This window comes from Vicia villosa, linkage group LG4 (genome assembly GCF_029867415.1).
Source record: "Vicia villosa cultivar HV-30 ecotype Madison, WI linkage group LG4, Vvil1.0, whole genome shotgun sequence".
Classification (NCBI taxonomy): Eukaryota; Viridiplantae; Streptophyta; class Magnoliopsida; order Fabales; family Fabaceae; genus Vicia; species Vicia villosa.
In genome coordinates, this window is record NC_081183.1 from 195,717,418 (window position 1) to 195,734,328 (window position 16,911).

The 16,911-nt window shown below is 30.0% G+C and overlaps 1 protein-coding gene across 1 annotated transcript; it reads left to right on the forward strand.

The window, feature by feature from the left end:
* The first annotated feature begins 2,702 nt into the window (after positions 1-2,702).
* On the forward strand, positions 2,703-3,008 carry LOC131598643 (glycine-rich RNA-binding protein 7-like). The gene has a single exon (XM_058871224.1). It carries the CDS (start codon positions 2,703-2,705, stop codon positions 3,006-3,008), a length of 306 nt encoding a protein of 101 aa, XP_058727207.1.
* Positions 3,009-16,911: the final 13,903 nt, after the last annotated feature.

Genomic DNA, 16,911 nt, shown 5'->3' on the forward strand with positions numbered 1-16,911 from the left:
TTAATCTCACATACTTTTCATCACACAACAAGTCATGATCATGTAAATAGTATCATCTAATAAATTTCACATATTCAAGTAAGCACAAAATTCAATAGTATAATACTCAAAAGATTCAATACTATTATCCCAAATATATACACAATCCATCATTATCACATATTCACACGTTTAACCAATTATATATCAAAACATCACCAATTTCAATTATCACATCTCATGTACACATGACAATCACATAAATGCATATATTCAAACATCACTTAACCTCAATGTGACTCAATGCAAGACATGTGACTCTATGCATGTGGTACCCAATGTGGACCCAAAGTTCCACCGCTTCCGATTCATATAGAATCTAGCCACGCTTCAGATCCGGACAAGATCAAAGCCACCAAATGTAAACATATAGTTTACCGCTTCCGATTCACTTTAGAATCTAAGCCTCGCTTATGTTTCAAAGCAAACCACCTTTGTTTCAAGGCATCCATGATATGAATGTATGTACAATGTTAATCAAACATATGCAATTAAGATCATCTCTACCATCTTAATATTTAGCATATCACAATAATTCAACTCGATGAATTATCCACCAATTGTACACAACATTCACAACACATACATATCATTCACATATAAAAGGTCAATTAATCAATTACGATTCACAAAATCCAATTAACACTGGTAACCATACTATCTCATGTTAATTCTCATTTTGCCAAATATATATGAACATACACATTTAAAATCAAGCAATTAATCATTAAAATTAATGCTATCCAACTACCCACAGAGAATCAATATCAAAACAACATCATTGACATAATAATATATATTTCTCAACATACATATTCAAGTCAAAACACAATTACGGATGAATTCTCAAAATATCGTAATTTACCGACAAACCAAATAGTTAATTTAATTCCAATTTATATTCTAATCAATTAAACACATTGAAATTAATTCAACTATTAATTTAATCAACCAATTAATAATCACACTATATTAATTTAATTCACTTCTATTTCTACTCCATTTCCAATTTTTTAGCATTCTATTGCTCAAGACCATTTTTATTAAAAAGAATATCGCGTTAGCTTTCTAACGCTTCGAACGGGGACTCGAACGGAGTTACGGTTTAAAAGATATGAATTGTTAAAGTTCCAATGAAAAAGAAAACACTGACACTATACACTAACAACTCTAAACATGTCAAAATTACTCAAAACAAACAAAAGTATGACTCTTAGTAATTCAAAACAACTCTAACAACTTTATTGTCAACTCTAACAACTCTATTGACAACTCTTATTGTCAACTCTAACAACTCTATTGACAATTCTACTAAATTATTATAATTTATTTATAAAGAATATTTAAACCAAACACAATTTTAGTCCATTCGTAAAATATCACAATTTCAACAAAATAACACCACCATGTTAATCTACTAATTAAACTTATCTACCACGTAAATTTTCATCAAATTCCGGGCAACTAATTATACCGCTTAATTCGGCTATTTCGATCAAACGGGACTATTTTTCATTTCACTAGTCGTATAACTCACTGTTATCAATTCAATTATATTATATTAATTTTCATTACTAATTCATTATATAGTTATTGCTGTTTTCAAATGGTCTCATTACAAAATCTGTTTCATTCTTCTAATACTACATCATTATATATCTACTTAATTAATAGTGTGAAACAAACAAATAGAACTAGTAATATGTAAATCATACCTAGAACCAATCATACACAGTGAACTAGCGCCAGAAGAGAAACAAAATTATAACATATGGGTGCCGATTGGAAACCCTGCCATGGTTTCTTTTCTTTATTTATTTTTAATCATTTCCAATACGCATGTAAATTCAATTTCCAGACTCACAGTTAGTAACACAAATCTAGCATTTCCAGTGTACACGAATAGTAACAAACAGAAACAATAGCAATAAGTAGAATTTCTAAATTTTAGTATCAAATTAACACCACAAAACAATAACCTAAATCCCTAATCCCCAACATACAAGGTTTCATAGGCCCCATTATAGGAAGAGAACCCCACCCTTACCTTAAAAATAGAAGAAACTCAATGGGTCTTTAATTGCATCTTTACTTGACACCATGAATGAAAAATCTTCAAGCTTCTTCTTCTTCTTCTTCTTCTTCTTCTCCATAGTCTTGCCTCTTTCTCCTCTATTCTTGTTTCTTTCATTATGACAACTCTCCTCTTTCTAAATCTCTAAAACCTTAATATAAAACCAATTGGGCTTAGTGTTTAAATCTTATCTTTATTTATATCCTCCAAAATCAATTTAGGCCCAATAAGAGATATAACTCAAATAATCAATTATATCACTTATAATAATAATTCCTTCAATGTAATAATTCCGACTTATAAATAATATTATTCTTAATATTATTTTCTGACTATCCGACTTCGATTTATATAATTCCAAATACGCCCTTAAATAACACCGACAATCCAATTTCGACTAAATCAAATATTTAAATCCTTCAATAATTTAATTAACCAATTTAATTAAATTCGGGGTGTTACAGCTACGTTCTCCCGGTGGATCCTAACATTCAAACTCAGTAGAAACTAGTTTCGTAAGGGGTTGTTCTTCCTGTCACATTCCTGTTTGGGACTATTGTCGGAGCTCTTGCATATAGAGTTTTGTACCATGCCTGATGCAATGGTTGCATCCGACTCCAAGAAGGTCGGATCAAGTGAAGAAGGTTCGGTGGCAGCGGCTCAAACGAAGAAGGTAGCTCCAAGGGCGTCGAGGGAGGTGCTTATAGGACTGCCGGCGGCGGCGACTCAAAGGGGGGGAGGTGGCTCCAAGAGTTTCGAGGGAGGTGCTTACAGGAGTGTTGGAGGCAGCTCCCACGGAGGTTGCTCTAGGGGCATCGCGGGAGGTGGCGTCTCTAGGAGCTTCGGAGGTGGCTCCAGGAGCGTCGGTGGAGGTGGCTCCAGGAGCATCGACTGAGGTAGATCTAGAAGCTTCTGAGGTGTTAATCTTCCTATTTAAGTACTGTGAATTTATCGTGGCTTAACATTTGTTTGATTATGAATTTAAACCTATGAAAATATGAATCTGTTTGATTATGAAATTGTTGTGGTTATATTTTAACAGTTGTTTGATTATTATTTTGAATCTATGAAAATCTGAATTTTTTTGATTATGAATTTGTTGTGGTTATATTTTAACAGTTGTTTGATTATGACTTTCAATCTATGAAAATTTGAACCTGTTTGATCATGAATTTGTTATGGTTATATTTTAAAATTTGTTTGATTATGAATTTGTGTGGTTATATTTTAACATTTATTAGATTATGAATTTGAATCTATGGAAATCTGAACCTGTTGTTCAAAACTTAGCTCTCTTCATGTTTTGCACGCTTATGCATATGAATGTGACCTTATGTTTATTTGTATGGATTTGGAATGTTTGACAACTTGTGTGTCTTGTTTCTCAAATTTGTTTTTTGTTTGAATGTGCATATGATGTTGAAACATGAATGGTGAGAGGTTGTTATGTATTGGTATTTGAATTAGAATTGTACGTCGGCTTGTTTTTTAAATGCTTGAGTTGAATTGAACATGAACATGTTATGTAGGTTTGGGATGAATGGTATGATTGTTGGATTAATTAGGTATTGAGGTTGCTTTTGGAAATGATTTGAACGTTTGCATGGTTTGGATAGGTTCATTTGATGATATGTGAATTGAATTTGAATACGGATTAGACTGTATGGTGTATATATGCATTTGATTTTGCATTGACGTGTGGTAGAATGAACAAGTGTAAGGAACCTATTAAAAGAGATGATAAATGCAATTCATATAGAGGAAAATGAGACAGATATCTTAGCTAAAACACTCACAAGGCAGGTCTCCTTTGTCAAGTGAATTTCTATAGCCTCAAAGTAATAGAAATATGACCATCATCACCTGCCAATAGAAATGATTTTCTTCATTTAGTGCTCTAAGTTGAATTTACAACTGTACTATTATCCATAATATTTTGTAAGAGTGAAGTCATTTTTAAAAGCAATTTAGATTCACTCTCTCTTTAGATATGCTGAAAAGAATACTCTGATATTGTTAACAACTTATGTTTTCCACTTCTTTAGAGTGAAAAAGAATATGAAATGAGAGGTTGGACCAAAAATCAAGGTAAACAAGCACAAGATCTTAAGTAGGATCGGACGACCTGTGAAAGATCATAAAACTAGGATCATAGCATAACACTTAAGATCTTACTGAAGGGCAAAATGGTAATTTCGCATGGAGTAGGATCAGAATCACCATTTTCAACCGCTGATGAAGCATTTTGTGACCCTTTATTTGAAGCCATTACAGAGGGGGGAACAGTGGTAAGAAGAAGATGAACATGAAATGGGAATGACAACAGAGAGAGAAGAACAAAGATGATAGCTGAGGGAGAAGAATGGCGATGATGATGGTGGAAAGTTGCAGATTTTCGTTCTAACAAGGAGGAGAGTGTCGAGTAAGGAATGGGTGCAACCGTTTTGTGTTTTAGGGTTATGATTTAAGAGAGAACTTAAGTAAAACAAAAAAACTTAGTTCACTTAAAAAATGATCCGGTTAGAAAGCCCGACAAAACAGGCCCAACACAATTTTTTTTTTAGGATCTTACCTTGAAAAGCTCAATTGTGCTATTAAATACAAGAAAAAGTTTTTTCTAAGATCTTAGCACTAAAAGTCAATTTCAAATCGTAAGATCTTAGGATCTCAAGACCCAAATCTCAATCTTGACTACATTGCCAAAAAGTGCTTTCTAAGTGTGACTTTTGACTATTATAAATGGACGAATAAATAAGCATGTTTCAAAAGTGTGTCAATAAAAAACAACTGTTTTGGATATCCATAGTATAACCCTTGTGTATATCTTGTGTATATGCCATCAATTTTACAAGGCCATAAATAACCAAAGAAACGATAGGGCACCTCTCTCTTCTCTTTGAAACTAAAAAGTGTACATATCTTACTATTTTAGTTACTTTGAGGTCACATTAGCTGAATCTCCCTAGAATCTAACAGAATATAAATTTTGTATTCTAATAACTTTGGAATAAAAGTAATACAAGGAAAAACTAGAGCAAGGATGCACGTTATCACCCCAACAAAAGAACATAAAAGGAAATATAATAATTTTTTGTAATAAAAAAAAGTGAAGACTCATTTAATCTCTCTAAAAAATTACACAATTTCAATTAGTCCTTTACAATAAATTGGATTCGATTTAATCACTTACAAAATTTAATCAGATCATATTAATCCTTCTGTTAATATTTTTTTCAAACAATTTTTTGCTGGCTTTAAACTGTGACAGACTATCACGTTGGATTTTATTTATTTTTAATTTTTAAATACTAAACCGATATCATTAAATTGTTTTTAGTTTTCGCATTTCCACTTTTGTCATTTTCTAGACAATATCGGGTGGTGACGTTGAAAATATTGAAAATATGTTAGAGCATTTTCAATAGAGATTGTTTAGTGTTTAGGTGGAGGCCTTAGTTCCATAACCATTGGAAGAGATTTAGGTGGAGTTCTTGTTGCTTAGAGCATCTCCAATGGTGTAACCCATTTTTGGGTTTTTTATGGGTCCCACTAGCCACATCATCTTAAAATAATTTTTATAATTCTTATTTTAATTGTATAATTCTAAAAAGTTATTATTGGGCCCACAACTTTACCTCATAAACTAATTTGATTGGGTACCACAATTTTTTCATAGTTGCATTGCAATGCAATGGTACTATGATGTGGCATGTCTAGGTGGAGAATTCAAAAGAAAATACCACCATTGAAGATGCTCTTATATATTAGTGTCAATTGTCTATTAAAGTAACACAAAAAAACATGTTGCTTATGAATAAAAAATAATAAAACTTAAATGTCATGAGAAGAATTGAAAAAGCAAAAAACAAACTATGTGGAGTCATTTAAGAGATCTAATTTTAGGGATAAGCATTAGAGTAAAACTATTCTAAATTACTAAAAAATAATGTGGCACATGAGATCACTTAAAATATGCTAAGAGACCAATTTTAAAAATGGTGCATTGGATATGCTCTTAAAGTGCAAGTTCGAAGATGTTTGGTCTTGTGTAACTAACTATAGCTTATGGAGTCTCAACTTCGAAATTTGAAATGAAGACATGACAAGGTGATTAGCAAAATCCATAAAGATTTTGTTCTGTAAATCAACCATATGATTTGTATATCAAATCAGAGCCCTTGAAATAGTCTCACACCATTTTAGATGAAGAGAATTTTACTATTTATATAGATTAAACAAACTCATTATGAAAACTCTTGTGGGCTGGACTAGAGAAGCTTTGTAATCAATTGAGCTAAAGGCCCAAAATAATTATTTTAAAATTTGTCTTAAATAATATTATGTTCAAAATATATTTGGTTTAGCTGCAACTTTGGTCTCCCTATTTTGTTTTTTTTCTTCTGATTTTGATCCCTTTATTTTCTAAAACTACAATTTTGGTTCCCTTGTGAGTTTTCTATTGAAAAAGAGAAAAAAAAAGGACTAATTTTACAGAAAATAGCAAAGTAGGAGGACAAAAATTGCACAAAAAACTTAAAAAAAAACTAAAATAATAGTTTTTAAAATAGAGGAATTAAAATCAAGAAAAATAAAAAAAATAGGGGGACTAAAGTTGTAATTAAGCTTATAAAAAAATTAAATTATATCCAAAATATATTGTAAAAAAACTTAATTAAAAAGATTATATTAATTTTGGAATTAAATAATAAAATAATAAATTATCCTACTAATCTATGACACGTCATTAAAAATAAAATTTTATTCTTAATTATCAATGCCACGTATGTGAAATAGGAGGAGGACTAATAAAATCGCAAGTGATGTAATGTTCAAAGATAAAAAATCTGAGTATGGGAGGACTAAATATTTGTAATTAATATAATTCAATTTAAATTGAAAAAAGTTTATCCTGACAACTAGACACATGAATTCAAACCTAAATATTGTATAATCATGCTATTCAATTACTTAAAAGATATATAGTTATTCCATATAATTTTTTAAAATTTTTTTATATTTATTTTCAATTGAGTTGAACCATATATAAAAATTTTAAGTTAATCAAATTATTATAACAATTCGGTGTATTAAATGGATGTCACTTGTTAGTCTAAAGTTTAAATTCTGACGACATCATTTATTTATTTTTATATTTATTTTTATGCATTAATGTAATTAAATTATTAATATTTATAAATCAATCATTATTTTAAGAAAATATTATAAAAATTTATTTATTTTTAATTTAGTTATATTATAACAAACATGTACGGAAACACGGGTATTTACTAATTTCTCCGAAACAGAAACTATTATGATGCAATCGATTTACATTAGCGTTTTTCAAAATAATAATCAATCGTAATATTCAGGTCAATATTTTTTTGATTAAAGACTTAATCATCCACTTAACTACAAGATATTTTATATATATCCTACAAGTAACTAGCTAGGGATATCTCAAGTATTGCTACAATAAACAGTGAATCTTTTTTTTATAAATTTTTTTAACACAGATGTATTCAAATCCAAACAAGCCCAACTCTATGATAATTTGTAACAATGATCTCTATGAGAGTCTCTACAATAACAAGTGTGTAAGTGAAGACCAAATTGAGTTGTTATTCTTAATTATAATAAAATCATTCAACAGTTTTCCTAACCAATAATGAAACACATAGTTACATTATTTGTGTTCATTCCCCCCAATCCAAAAGTTAGTTATGATTTGAGCATATTTGCTACTCTGTGTCTCTGACTAAACCGTAACTTGGATTTGTTATTTTAGTGTGCCATGCAAACATATCTTGATTCATAAATGCAACTCACCCACCCAGGTCTTCAGATTTTCATAAAATCTGATGATCTGTTCCTCAATCATTTTACACAAAGATTTGTGACATCCTCATAGAGATTTGCCTTATAACTTAACCACCATCTCCACCTATCTATCATTGTCTCATTAATCATATATTTTTCACAGACTGATTCATCGAATTAACTAACAAAATTTATAACATTATTGCATTCAGTGATTTATGATAATATGAATATAAGGCGTACTCGTCCCATATACAACAAATTCAACACAACCTTAGTGAGTTCAAATGTCCCTTCAACAATTATAGTAGTTCAATAAAAAATGTGATTAAAATTGCGGTGTTTCGAAAAGGTTTTCAATTTGATCGATACGAATGATCAAGTTTTTTTTTTAATTCTTAAATATATTAGATAAAAATTTAATTGGATTTGATTGTATGAGTGGTTTAGATTTGGTTTTAATGAAGAAAGATTAATGTCAAAATTCTACTAGCTTTTCGGCTAAATCATGATTGTTATTTAAAAAGATGATTTTCTTTGTTTGAAGATTCGCTTCTTAAAACTTTTAGTGTGCCGTATTCTCTTTCCGTTAAGTTTTTGTATCACTACACCGTACAAGGGCTACGACAGCGCTTATTTTGGGCTTTAAGAGCGCTTAAAAGCGCTGTGAAAGCCAGCGCTGGCGTAGGTAACAAAAGCGCTTCAGAAAGCGCTCTGGTAGGCCCCCCCTTTAAGAGCGCTTTTTCAAGAAAAGCGCTCTGATACCCCCCCTATGAGAGCGCTTTTTCTGGAAAAAGCGCTCTGATAGCCACCCCTATAAGAGCGCTTTTCCAAAAGCGCTTTCGTATGTTGCGTTTTTTTTTTTTATGCTTTTTATTATTTCTAAACCTGCACTTTTGGCAGCAATATTTCAGAACCTGTAATTTACTATTTTTTGGCAGTATTTTTTCATGAACCTATAATTTATCATTTCAAATCGATATATACCATTATAATCGATATCGATTATATACAAAAAAAGTATTATATTATATACCATTAATGTAAATCAAAATACATATATACATATTTCTAAACCAAAACAACTAAACCAATTCACATATTTCTAAACCAAAACAACTAAATGGGAAACAACTTCCGAGTTCTTATGCAACCAATGTACGCTTCCTGTATTATCTGGAGCTATGTTGTATTGATGCTTTAGTGGAGAACCAGTAGTCACCTGAGCTATGTTGTATTGTGTCACAGAATATGAATCAAATAACTGTACCCCGAACGATCCTGCCACAGAAGACTTCGGGGTACATTACTTGATTCATATTCTGTGGAACATAATCGGCAGGGGCACATTGTGTTCTATCCTTTACCAGTCCATCCACTGTTTGAAGCTCAACCTACAATAGAAAAACGTGATTATTTACACAACATTCACATTCTCAATATTTTCTCTATCAACCAAAAATTTCCTCATCTCCGAACAAAAGACAAAATAGTTAATAAAAATAGTGCTATACCAGAACAGAAACCAATTTATAAGAAATCAATTAACAACCACATGCACATAAAAATAGTTTTTGATAAAAGAACAAGTCAATTGAGCCAACAACCAAAAACCCTAAAAAAAATCAGCCGTAGAGCCGTAGAGCCAACAACCAAAAACCCTAAAAAAAATTCTGTTCATCATCTTCGAAAAACCTCTCCAGAAACTGTTAATACATTGTTCATATTCATCCAACAACAATCACAATACACAGCCGCAAACACTAACCAAAACCCTAATTGTTCATCTTTCTCATACACGCAAACCATTCATCAGAAACAAAACCATTCACAAATCATCATCAAACATAACCAGACAAACATTCATCAAACCCAAACATTTGTTCATCACTTTCCTAATCAAACAAACCCTTCAGAAATTTGAGAGAGGAAGAGAGAATAAGAAATAAACTCAGAAAGGTCTCACCCGGTTTTGGTTTGTAGATTCAGAATCGAAACCGAACTCAGCAACAACACGAACCTCAACTCACCATAAACTCGTGTGTTTTGGATCTGAAAGGAAGAAGAACGGCGGAGGTTGCTAGGGTTTCGGAGAGAGGACGGCGGAGCAACGAAGGAAGAAGAAAGATCTGAAACAAAACGCGTGTGTTTGTAAAATATATAATTTTTTAAATGGGCTACCAGAGCGCTTTTCAAAAGCGCTTTAATAACACCCCCTACCAGAGCGCTTTTATTCCAAAAGCGCTTTCGTAGCACCCACCCTATAAGAGTGCTTTTAAAAGCGCTTTCATAACCCCCCTACCAGAGCGCTTTTTAAAAGCGCTCTCATACCCCCCCCCTACCAGAGCGCTTTTTAAAAGCGCTCTCATAACTCCCCCTACCAGAGCGCTTTTTTTGCATCATTTTTCCTTGTTTATTAATTTTGTTTTTAGCGAGCCCTACGAGAGCGCTTTTGCTAAAAGCGCTTTAGTAGCTGCGCTGCTACAGCTTAAATTTGGCGTAGTGTATTTTGTTTGTTAATATTCTATTTTAAAGTGTCTTTCTTAGTTTAGAATGATAGAGTATTTAACTTGATCAATACCTCGTGGTCTCAACAGGCTAAGGATGTGACTCTTTTATGTATCTGCAGTGTCTTTTATCATGTGTGGCGTGCTAGAAATCAAAGGCTGTTTGAAGGAAAATTGATTCATTGGAAAACTTGTATTAGCAGTATCATCTCTCGGGCAAAATGGTTGGGAACAACGCTACAAACTGCTCTAGTAATAACATTAACAATTTCTCCATCCTCAAAAGCTTTGATGTTAACATATTGCCTAGAAATCCAATGCTTCTTCTTGAGGATTTATGGAATCCTCCTCCTCTTGGCTGAGTTAAAGTGAACGTTGATGGCTTAGCTAGAGGATCTCCTCCCTTAATCGCGTGTGGGAGCATTTTCCGTAATCATCTTGCTATGCATTTGGGTAGCTTTTGTGACTTCATGGGGGAAGAGGATGCCTTCTTGGCTGAGTTATGGGCAGTAATGGTGGCTCTTCAGAAAGCAAAAGTTTTGGGCTATGGAAAACTTTGGATGGAGACTGACTGCAAGATGGTGGTGCAAGCTTTTTCGGATTTTTATATTGTTCCTTGGAAGATTAGATCCCATTGGCTTTGTTGTATTGAATATACTCGCTCGACCGAGTTTATGATCTCTCATGCTTTTAGAGAAGCCAATTTTTGTGCTGACTTCCTTGCGAATTTAGGATTGTCTTTAGGAAGTTTTTATTGGTTCCCTTTTGTTCATTCCGTCTTTGTTAAGGATTACTTGTTAGACAAGAAAGGTACCCATAAACTTAGAATTTGCTCTTAAGGGGTCTTGGCTTGGTCCCCCATTGTGTATCTTGTTTTCCTTTTTATTTTATAATATTTTCAGCTTAAAAAAAAACTTGTAATTGTGATTTATCACGCCGACCACATATAATAGGTATCTTGCAAACACTTGGAGAGAGTGTTTGAGTGAAAGTGAGATATTTCATATTCAATGGGAACCTCTTTCAAAATTCACAAGTAGCATTAAGAAAAGAAAAAAAAAAACTAAAAATTTAAAGAGTTTAGATGAGATCACCTTATACTATTGACTAATAATTAAGTGAATTTCTTTTCATTAGACAATATCCTCCAAATGTAATTGATGTTACATTTAACTGGATTAACAATTACCTATATTATTTTGTATCACCTCGTCCTTCGCTGGGTATAAATCATATTGTTGATACATCGCTGTGTATAAATCATATTGTCTGATACATTTGTATTAATATTTGTCTTGACATCTTCTAGCTAATTAAATAGTTTTTTAAATAAATAAATTTACAATAATAGTAATCTGAAACATACACACAATTGCAAGTACTATATATGAATTTAAATACAGAATAAGATATCTAATATAATAACTTTATTATTTTTCTGTTCAAGTATATTATAAAATACATTCATATTTATTATATGTTGTTTAATTAAGAGTTAGAAAAGAAAAAGATGGGGTTGGTGAATTATTCTTGTGCGATGTTGTATTGTATCGTATGAAACTCCTCCCATGTGAGACATTGTTGTTTAATACACACAAAACCAATAATGACAAAAGTGTTTTCCGTAGATTCCGGCATTGGAACATGACTTACGTACGTACTCAAATGACCATCAACCACTTTTTTTTTTTTTTTCTCATGTGTTCTTTTACTACTTTCTACCATTTTCCAAAACTTGTAATGCCGTTAGCATTGTCAAACCTATTCTTTTTTCTTTCTCACTTGTCAAATTGTCAATGTTGCCATTTAATTTTGATTGGCTATATTTGGGAGTACAATTTGAATAACATAATTCCAAATTAGTTTTAAGTAGATCCCATCTTCTAGTATTATGGTGGTTGTTGAGTTGATTAATTAGTAGTTTCTACATGCCAATCATTATCAATCATTTGATCATGTAATAAAATATTTAAGATGTTACTTAATGAATATAATTAAGATACTATTAGTTAATTAGGAGCTAATTAAGCCCCACCCACCAAAATTTGTTTTGCGTACTTAATCTGTTTTGTTAATGAAGTCTACTCTTGGAATCATGATTTTTGTTTAGCTGGCAAAGTTAGAATTTGGCTATCAAGAGACAACTAGATTTCTCTTTAGAGCTTCCAAAATGATGAATATGTTGGTATATATATATATATATATATATATATATATATATATATATATATATATATATATATATATATATATATATATATATATATATATATATATATATATATATATATATATATATATATATATATATATATATATATATATATATATATATATATATATATATATATATATATATATATATATATATATATATATTGATTAAATTTTACATCGTTTAATTTTATAAAATAAATTTTAAGGTTATATAAATGATTTAAATTTTTATTATAAAATACAATGATAAAAAATATTTTAAATTTGTATTTAATTTATTTTAGTTTCTTATACTCTTTTGTCTTATAGTATTGTAAGATATAATTAAATATTTTCTTTGAAAGGAGTGAATATACTAGAAACCAACAATTTTTACATAGTATTACTTTTTGTATGTTATTTGACAACAATCATAATTCTTTACCATTTTAAATTTCTACATCATGTGTTTTAATCGTAGTCTTTGATTTTTGTTCTGTTTTGGGTTTTCCCAACCAAATATAAAAAGAAGAAAGTGAAATTAAGAAAGTTGAGATAAAGACTTCACTAATAACCACATCCAAAGCTTTTAAAATGATGAGAATATGGGACGAAGGTAGTGTGGAATTAATAAAGTTCAGATGAAAGACTTTGACTATTAACGACCTCCCAAGCTTTCAAAAGGTTTATTTTAAAAAACTTTGATTAATAACCACACTCTAAGAATATTAATCCTCATAAATATAAATATAAATATAGGTATCTTTAATTTTAATCTCTATTTTTTTTTTAAAGAATGACTCTTTTCAAATTTTTCATCCATATATTTTGTTCTTACTAACGTCAATTAATAGAATTCGCGTGACACTAATATGTGACAATGTCAGCGTGACAAATATGCTGATATGAATGATACGTGGCATTTTATCCCCATTATATAATATTTATATAAATTTAATTTATAGTAACAGAACCATAGCTAATATGTAGCTAATCCCTAGTTAATCCCTATCTAATTCAAACACATAAGTTTTTGACATAGACTTCGTTTTTTGTCAAGATTTTTTACAATAAAGTTTATCACATTATAAGGTCTCTCGCAAAAATTTAAATTTTGTTTAACTTGAGATGAATTAAATATAAAATTTTTACGAGCCAATTTTCAACAAAACGGAAACAAAACACTAGCATATGATTGATTTTTAAGCTATTATTTTGCAAGACATTATCTCATAACATATTTAAAGTATCTGCAAACTTTTATTACGTTTTGAATAAGTCTCGATTTATTTTAATGTTTTGATCAAAACACATGTTTCGATCAGAAAATTAAAATAAATAGATAGCTATTCGAAATGTCATTAAACTTTGTAAACATTTTTATGTGTTATTATCTAATTCCTTGCAAAATATTAGTTCAAAATTCAATCGAATTTCAATGTTGCGTTGTTTCTGTTTCATGAAAAATCGACGCTTAAAAATTCTTATTTAATTCACCGCAAGATTTTTTTTTTGCGAGAGATCCTTATGATTTAATACATTAATTTTAAAAAAGTTAAAGTATGTCATCCTTTTTACAATCAATAGGGTTAATTTCTCATTTCGTCACTTGAAAAAATACATTTATATATGATTCGATCAAAAAAATCAAAATAAATCGGAACTTATTTGAAATGTCATGAAAATTTACAAATACTTTATATATGTTATGAGATAAGTCCCTGCTAAATAATAGGTTAAAACTCAATCACATGCTAACGCTTTTCCTGTTTTTGTTTTATAAAAAATCGGCTCGTAAAAATTTTTATATTTAATTCATCTAAGTAAAAAAAAATTAAATTTTTGCGAGAGGGGTCCTTGTAATGCGATAAAATTTATTGCAAAAAATCATGAAAAAAAAGAAATTTAGGTCATAAGAATGATGTGTTTGAATTACCTATGGGTTAGCTATATATTAACTACAGATTAGCTACCGTTTCTGGGTTTTTGTATGATTTTCATGTTAGCGACATATTTAGCGACGAAATATTTGTTCCTATAAAATAAATTTATATATATATAGTATAAAATGGGGATAAAAAGTCATGTGACATCCATGTCACCATCTTTGTTACGTCGACATTGCAACGTCAAGTTTGTTAACGAATGTTAGACGAAAGACCAAAAGTGTAGATGAAAAATTTTAAAGGGACCGTTCTTTGAAGAAAAATGTTAAAGAAACTAAAATTGAAAATAATTATATTTATGAGGACCAATAACATATTTAACACTTAAAAATATTATTTACATACAAATGGATATTAAGAAGGCTACAAATTGCATCATAATGTTTTAATTGATAAAATCAATTTTTTAGAATGATACATCCATAAACTTAAAGAGACACATATTGATAGAAAGATAAAATTATCAAGCACATATGATATAAATCATATTAATTGTCAAAATATACTTTCTCAAGATTGATCATTTTACCTTAATCGAATCTGAGGATTGTTTGTCCGATAGTAAAACTCTAAGTCTTCAATCTCACAACTTGACACTTAGACCATCAAACATGTGTAGGGGAAACATGCATATGTAAACTTGAGTGTGATTTCTTCACGTGTGACTCACAAGTGAAGAAATCACACCCAAGTTTGCATATGCATGTTTGCCTACTACACATGAACATTTGAACATTTGATGGCCCTAAGTGTCAATCTTTCTTCTCACGAGCCGGTCAAGAAGTTTACAAAATCCTATTTCTTCACAAATATTTTAAAAAGGACATATATCCCTAACATTTATTCATAATTTTTGTGCTAAGAAAGAAAATCACATACAAAAAGTCTAGTATCGTTTCAGGTTCTATTTTTTCACAATTTTTTCATAAACATTGTAACAAATATTGTGTCAAAACAAACATGGGCCCTATTTTTTCACAATTTAACTGTTACAAATATTTTATGAGACCTTTTTTAACCACAATTTACCCTTGCAAAATTTTGGATTTTGTGGGTAGTCGTCTTCCCTAAAAGATGGTTATGAAAAGATGAGAAACGTTATTTTATTTGCAAAACAAATTTATCACACTATTACATACGAGAAATTTTTTAAAGACCAAATATGAAAATACAAATTACAGAAAATATTCTTTTAATGTTGTGATTAATTAATTTGCATTGCAACAATCGTAATCATTAACAATATATATATATATATATATATATATATATATATATATATATATATATATATATATATATATATATATATATATATATATATATATATATATATATCAACTAAAATCGTAAAGGACTATACACAGCAATTCAACCACATCATTTAAAATCTTGCTCACATATGTTTAATTATAGGTGGGAGTCGATACTTCTTAGTCGGATTGAAATACCTTTTCGGGTCATTGTATTGTATAATTCCTTCTTGATTGTTTTTTAATCGCTGTTTTAAAATCGATATTTTATTGTTTTGATGTATTGTGCACCCCTTATACCGTTATTTAATTCATCTTTTGCTTATTAAGAAAAAATTATTACATCAAATTTATGTACTAGTACTTTTTAAAGAACCAACTTCAACTAAGATTAAAAGATACTACGAGAAGTTAATAAAAGAGTTTGATGACGAAAGAGATGACAAAATTGGCTGGCTTTTGCTTAAATTAGGGTTGGAAGGTTATAAGTTAAATAATTTAGTATAGTATATACTACTAGCTGTCAAATAAATACAACAAAATAAGTTAATATAACCAATCAATATGCATTACTTTTGGGTACGGAAATTTTGTTTGAGTTGTTTGGTGGATTGTGGAGTCACCACAAAAAGTTGTGTCTAGATATAGAAAATTAAAGAGAATGTTAGCTACTAATCAAGAATCTTATCAATAAATTATTTGTATAAACTCCCTGCCAGCCAATCAAATTAGTATGCGAGCTTCCTTAGATTCTAATTAACAAATTTAGGCTTGTGATACTTCTTATTGTATCATATTAAATTATTTTAAATTTGTTTGTAAGCTTTTTTAAACAAATAATTTGTCTGTAAATTTTAGTTTAATTTACATAAATATGAATATTGTAAATTTTTGTAAACTACGCATACGTGTTTGTAGTTTCTCTATCTCTCCCATTCCTAAAGGCAAAAGGATAACAAGAATCTTGCATGCTTTTGTAGGTATGTAATGTAATCTATTGCCCTATAATACAATAAAAATTTTAAAGTATTATCTGGTTATAAGAGGTTATCACCGTCCAAATTATGCTTCTGACA

What these genes read in the sequence shown, in the direction of transcription:
- LOC131598643 (XM_058871224.1), top strand. Translation starts at nt 2,703, where the DNA reads ATGCCTGATGCAATGGTTGCATCCGACTCCAAGAAGGTCGGATCAAGT.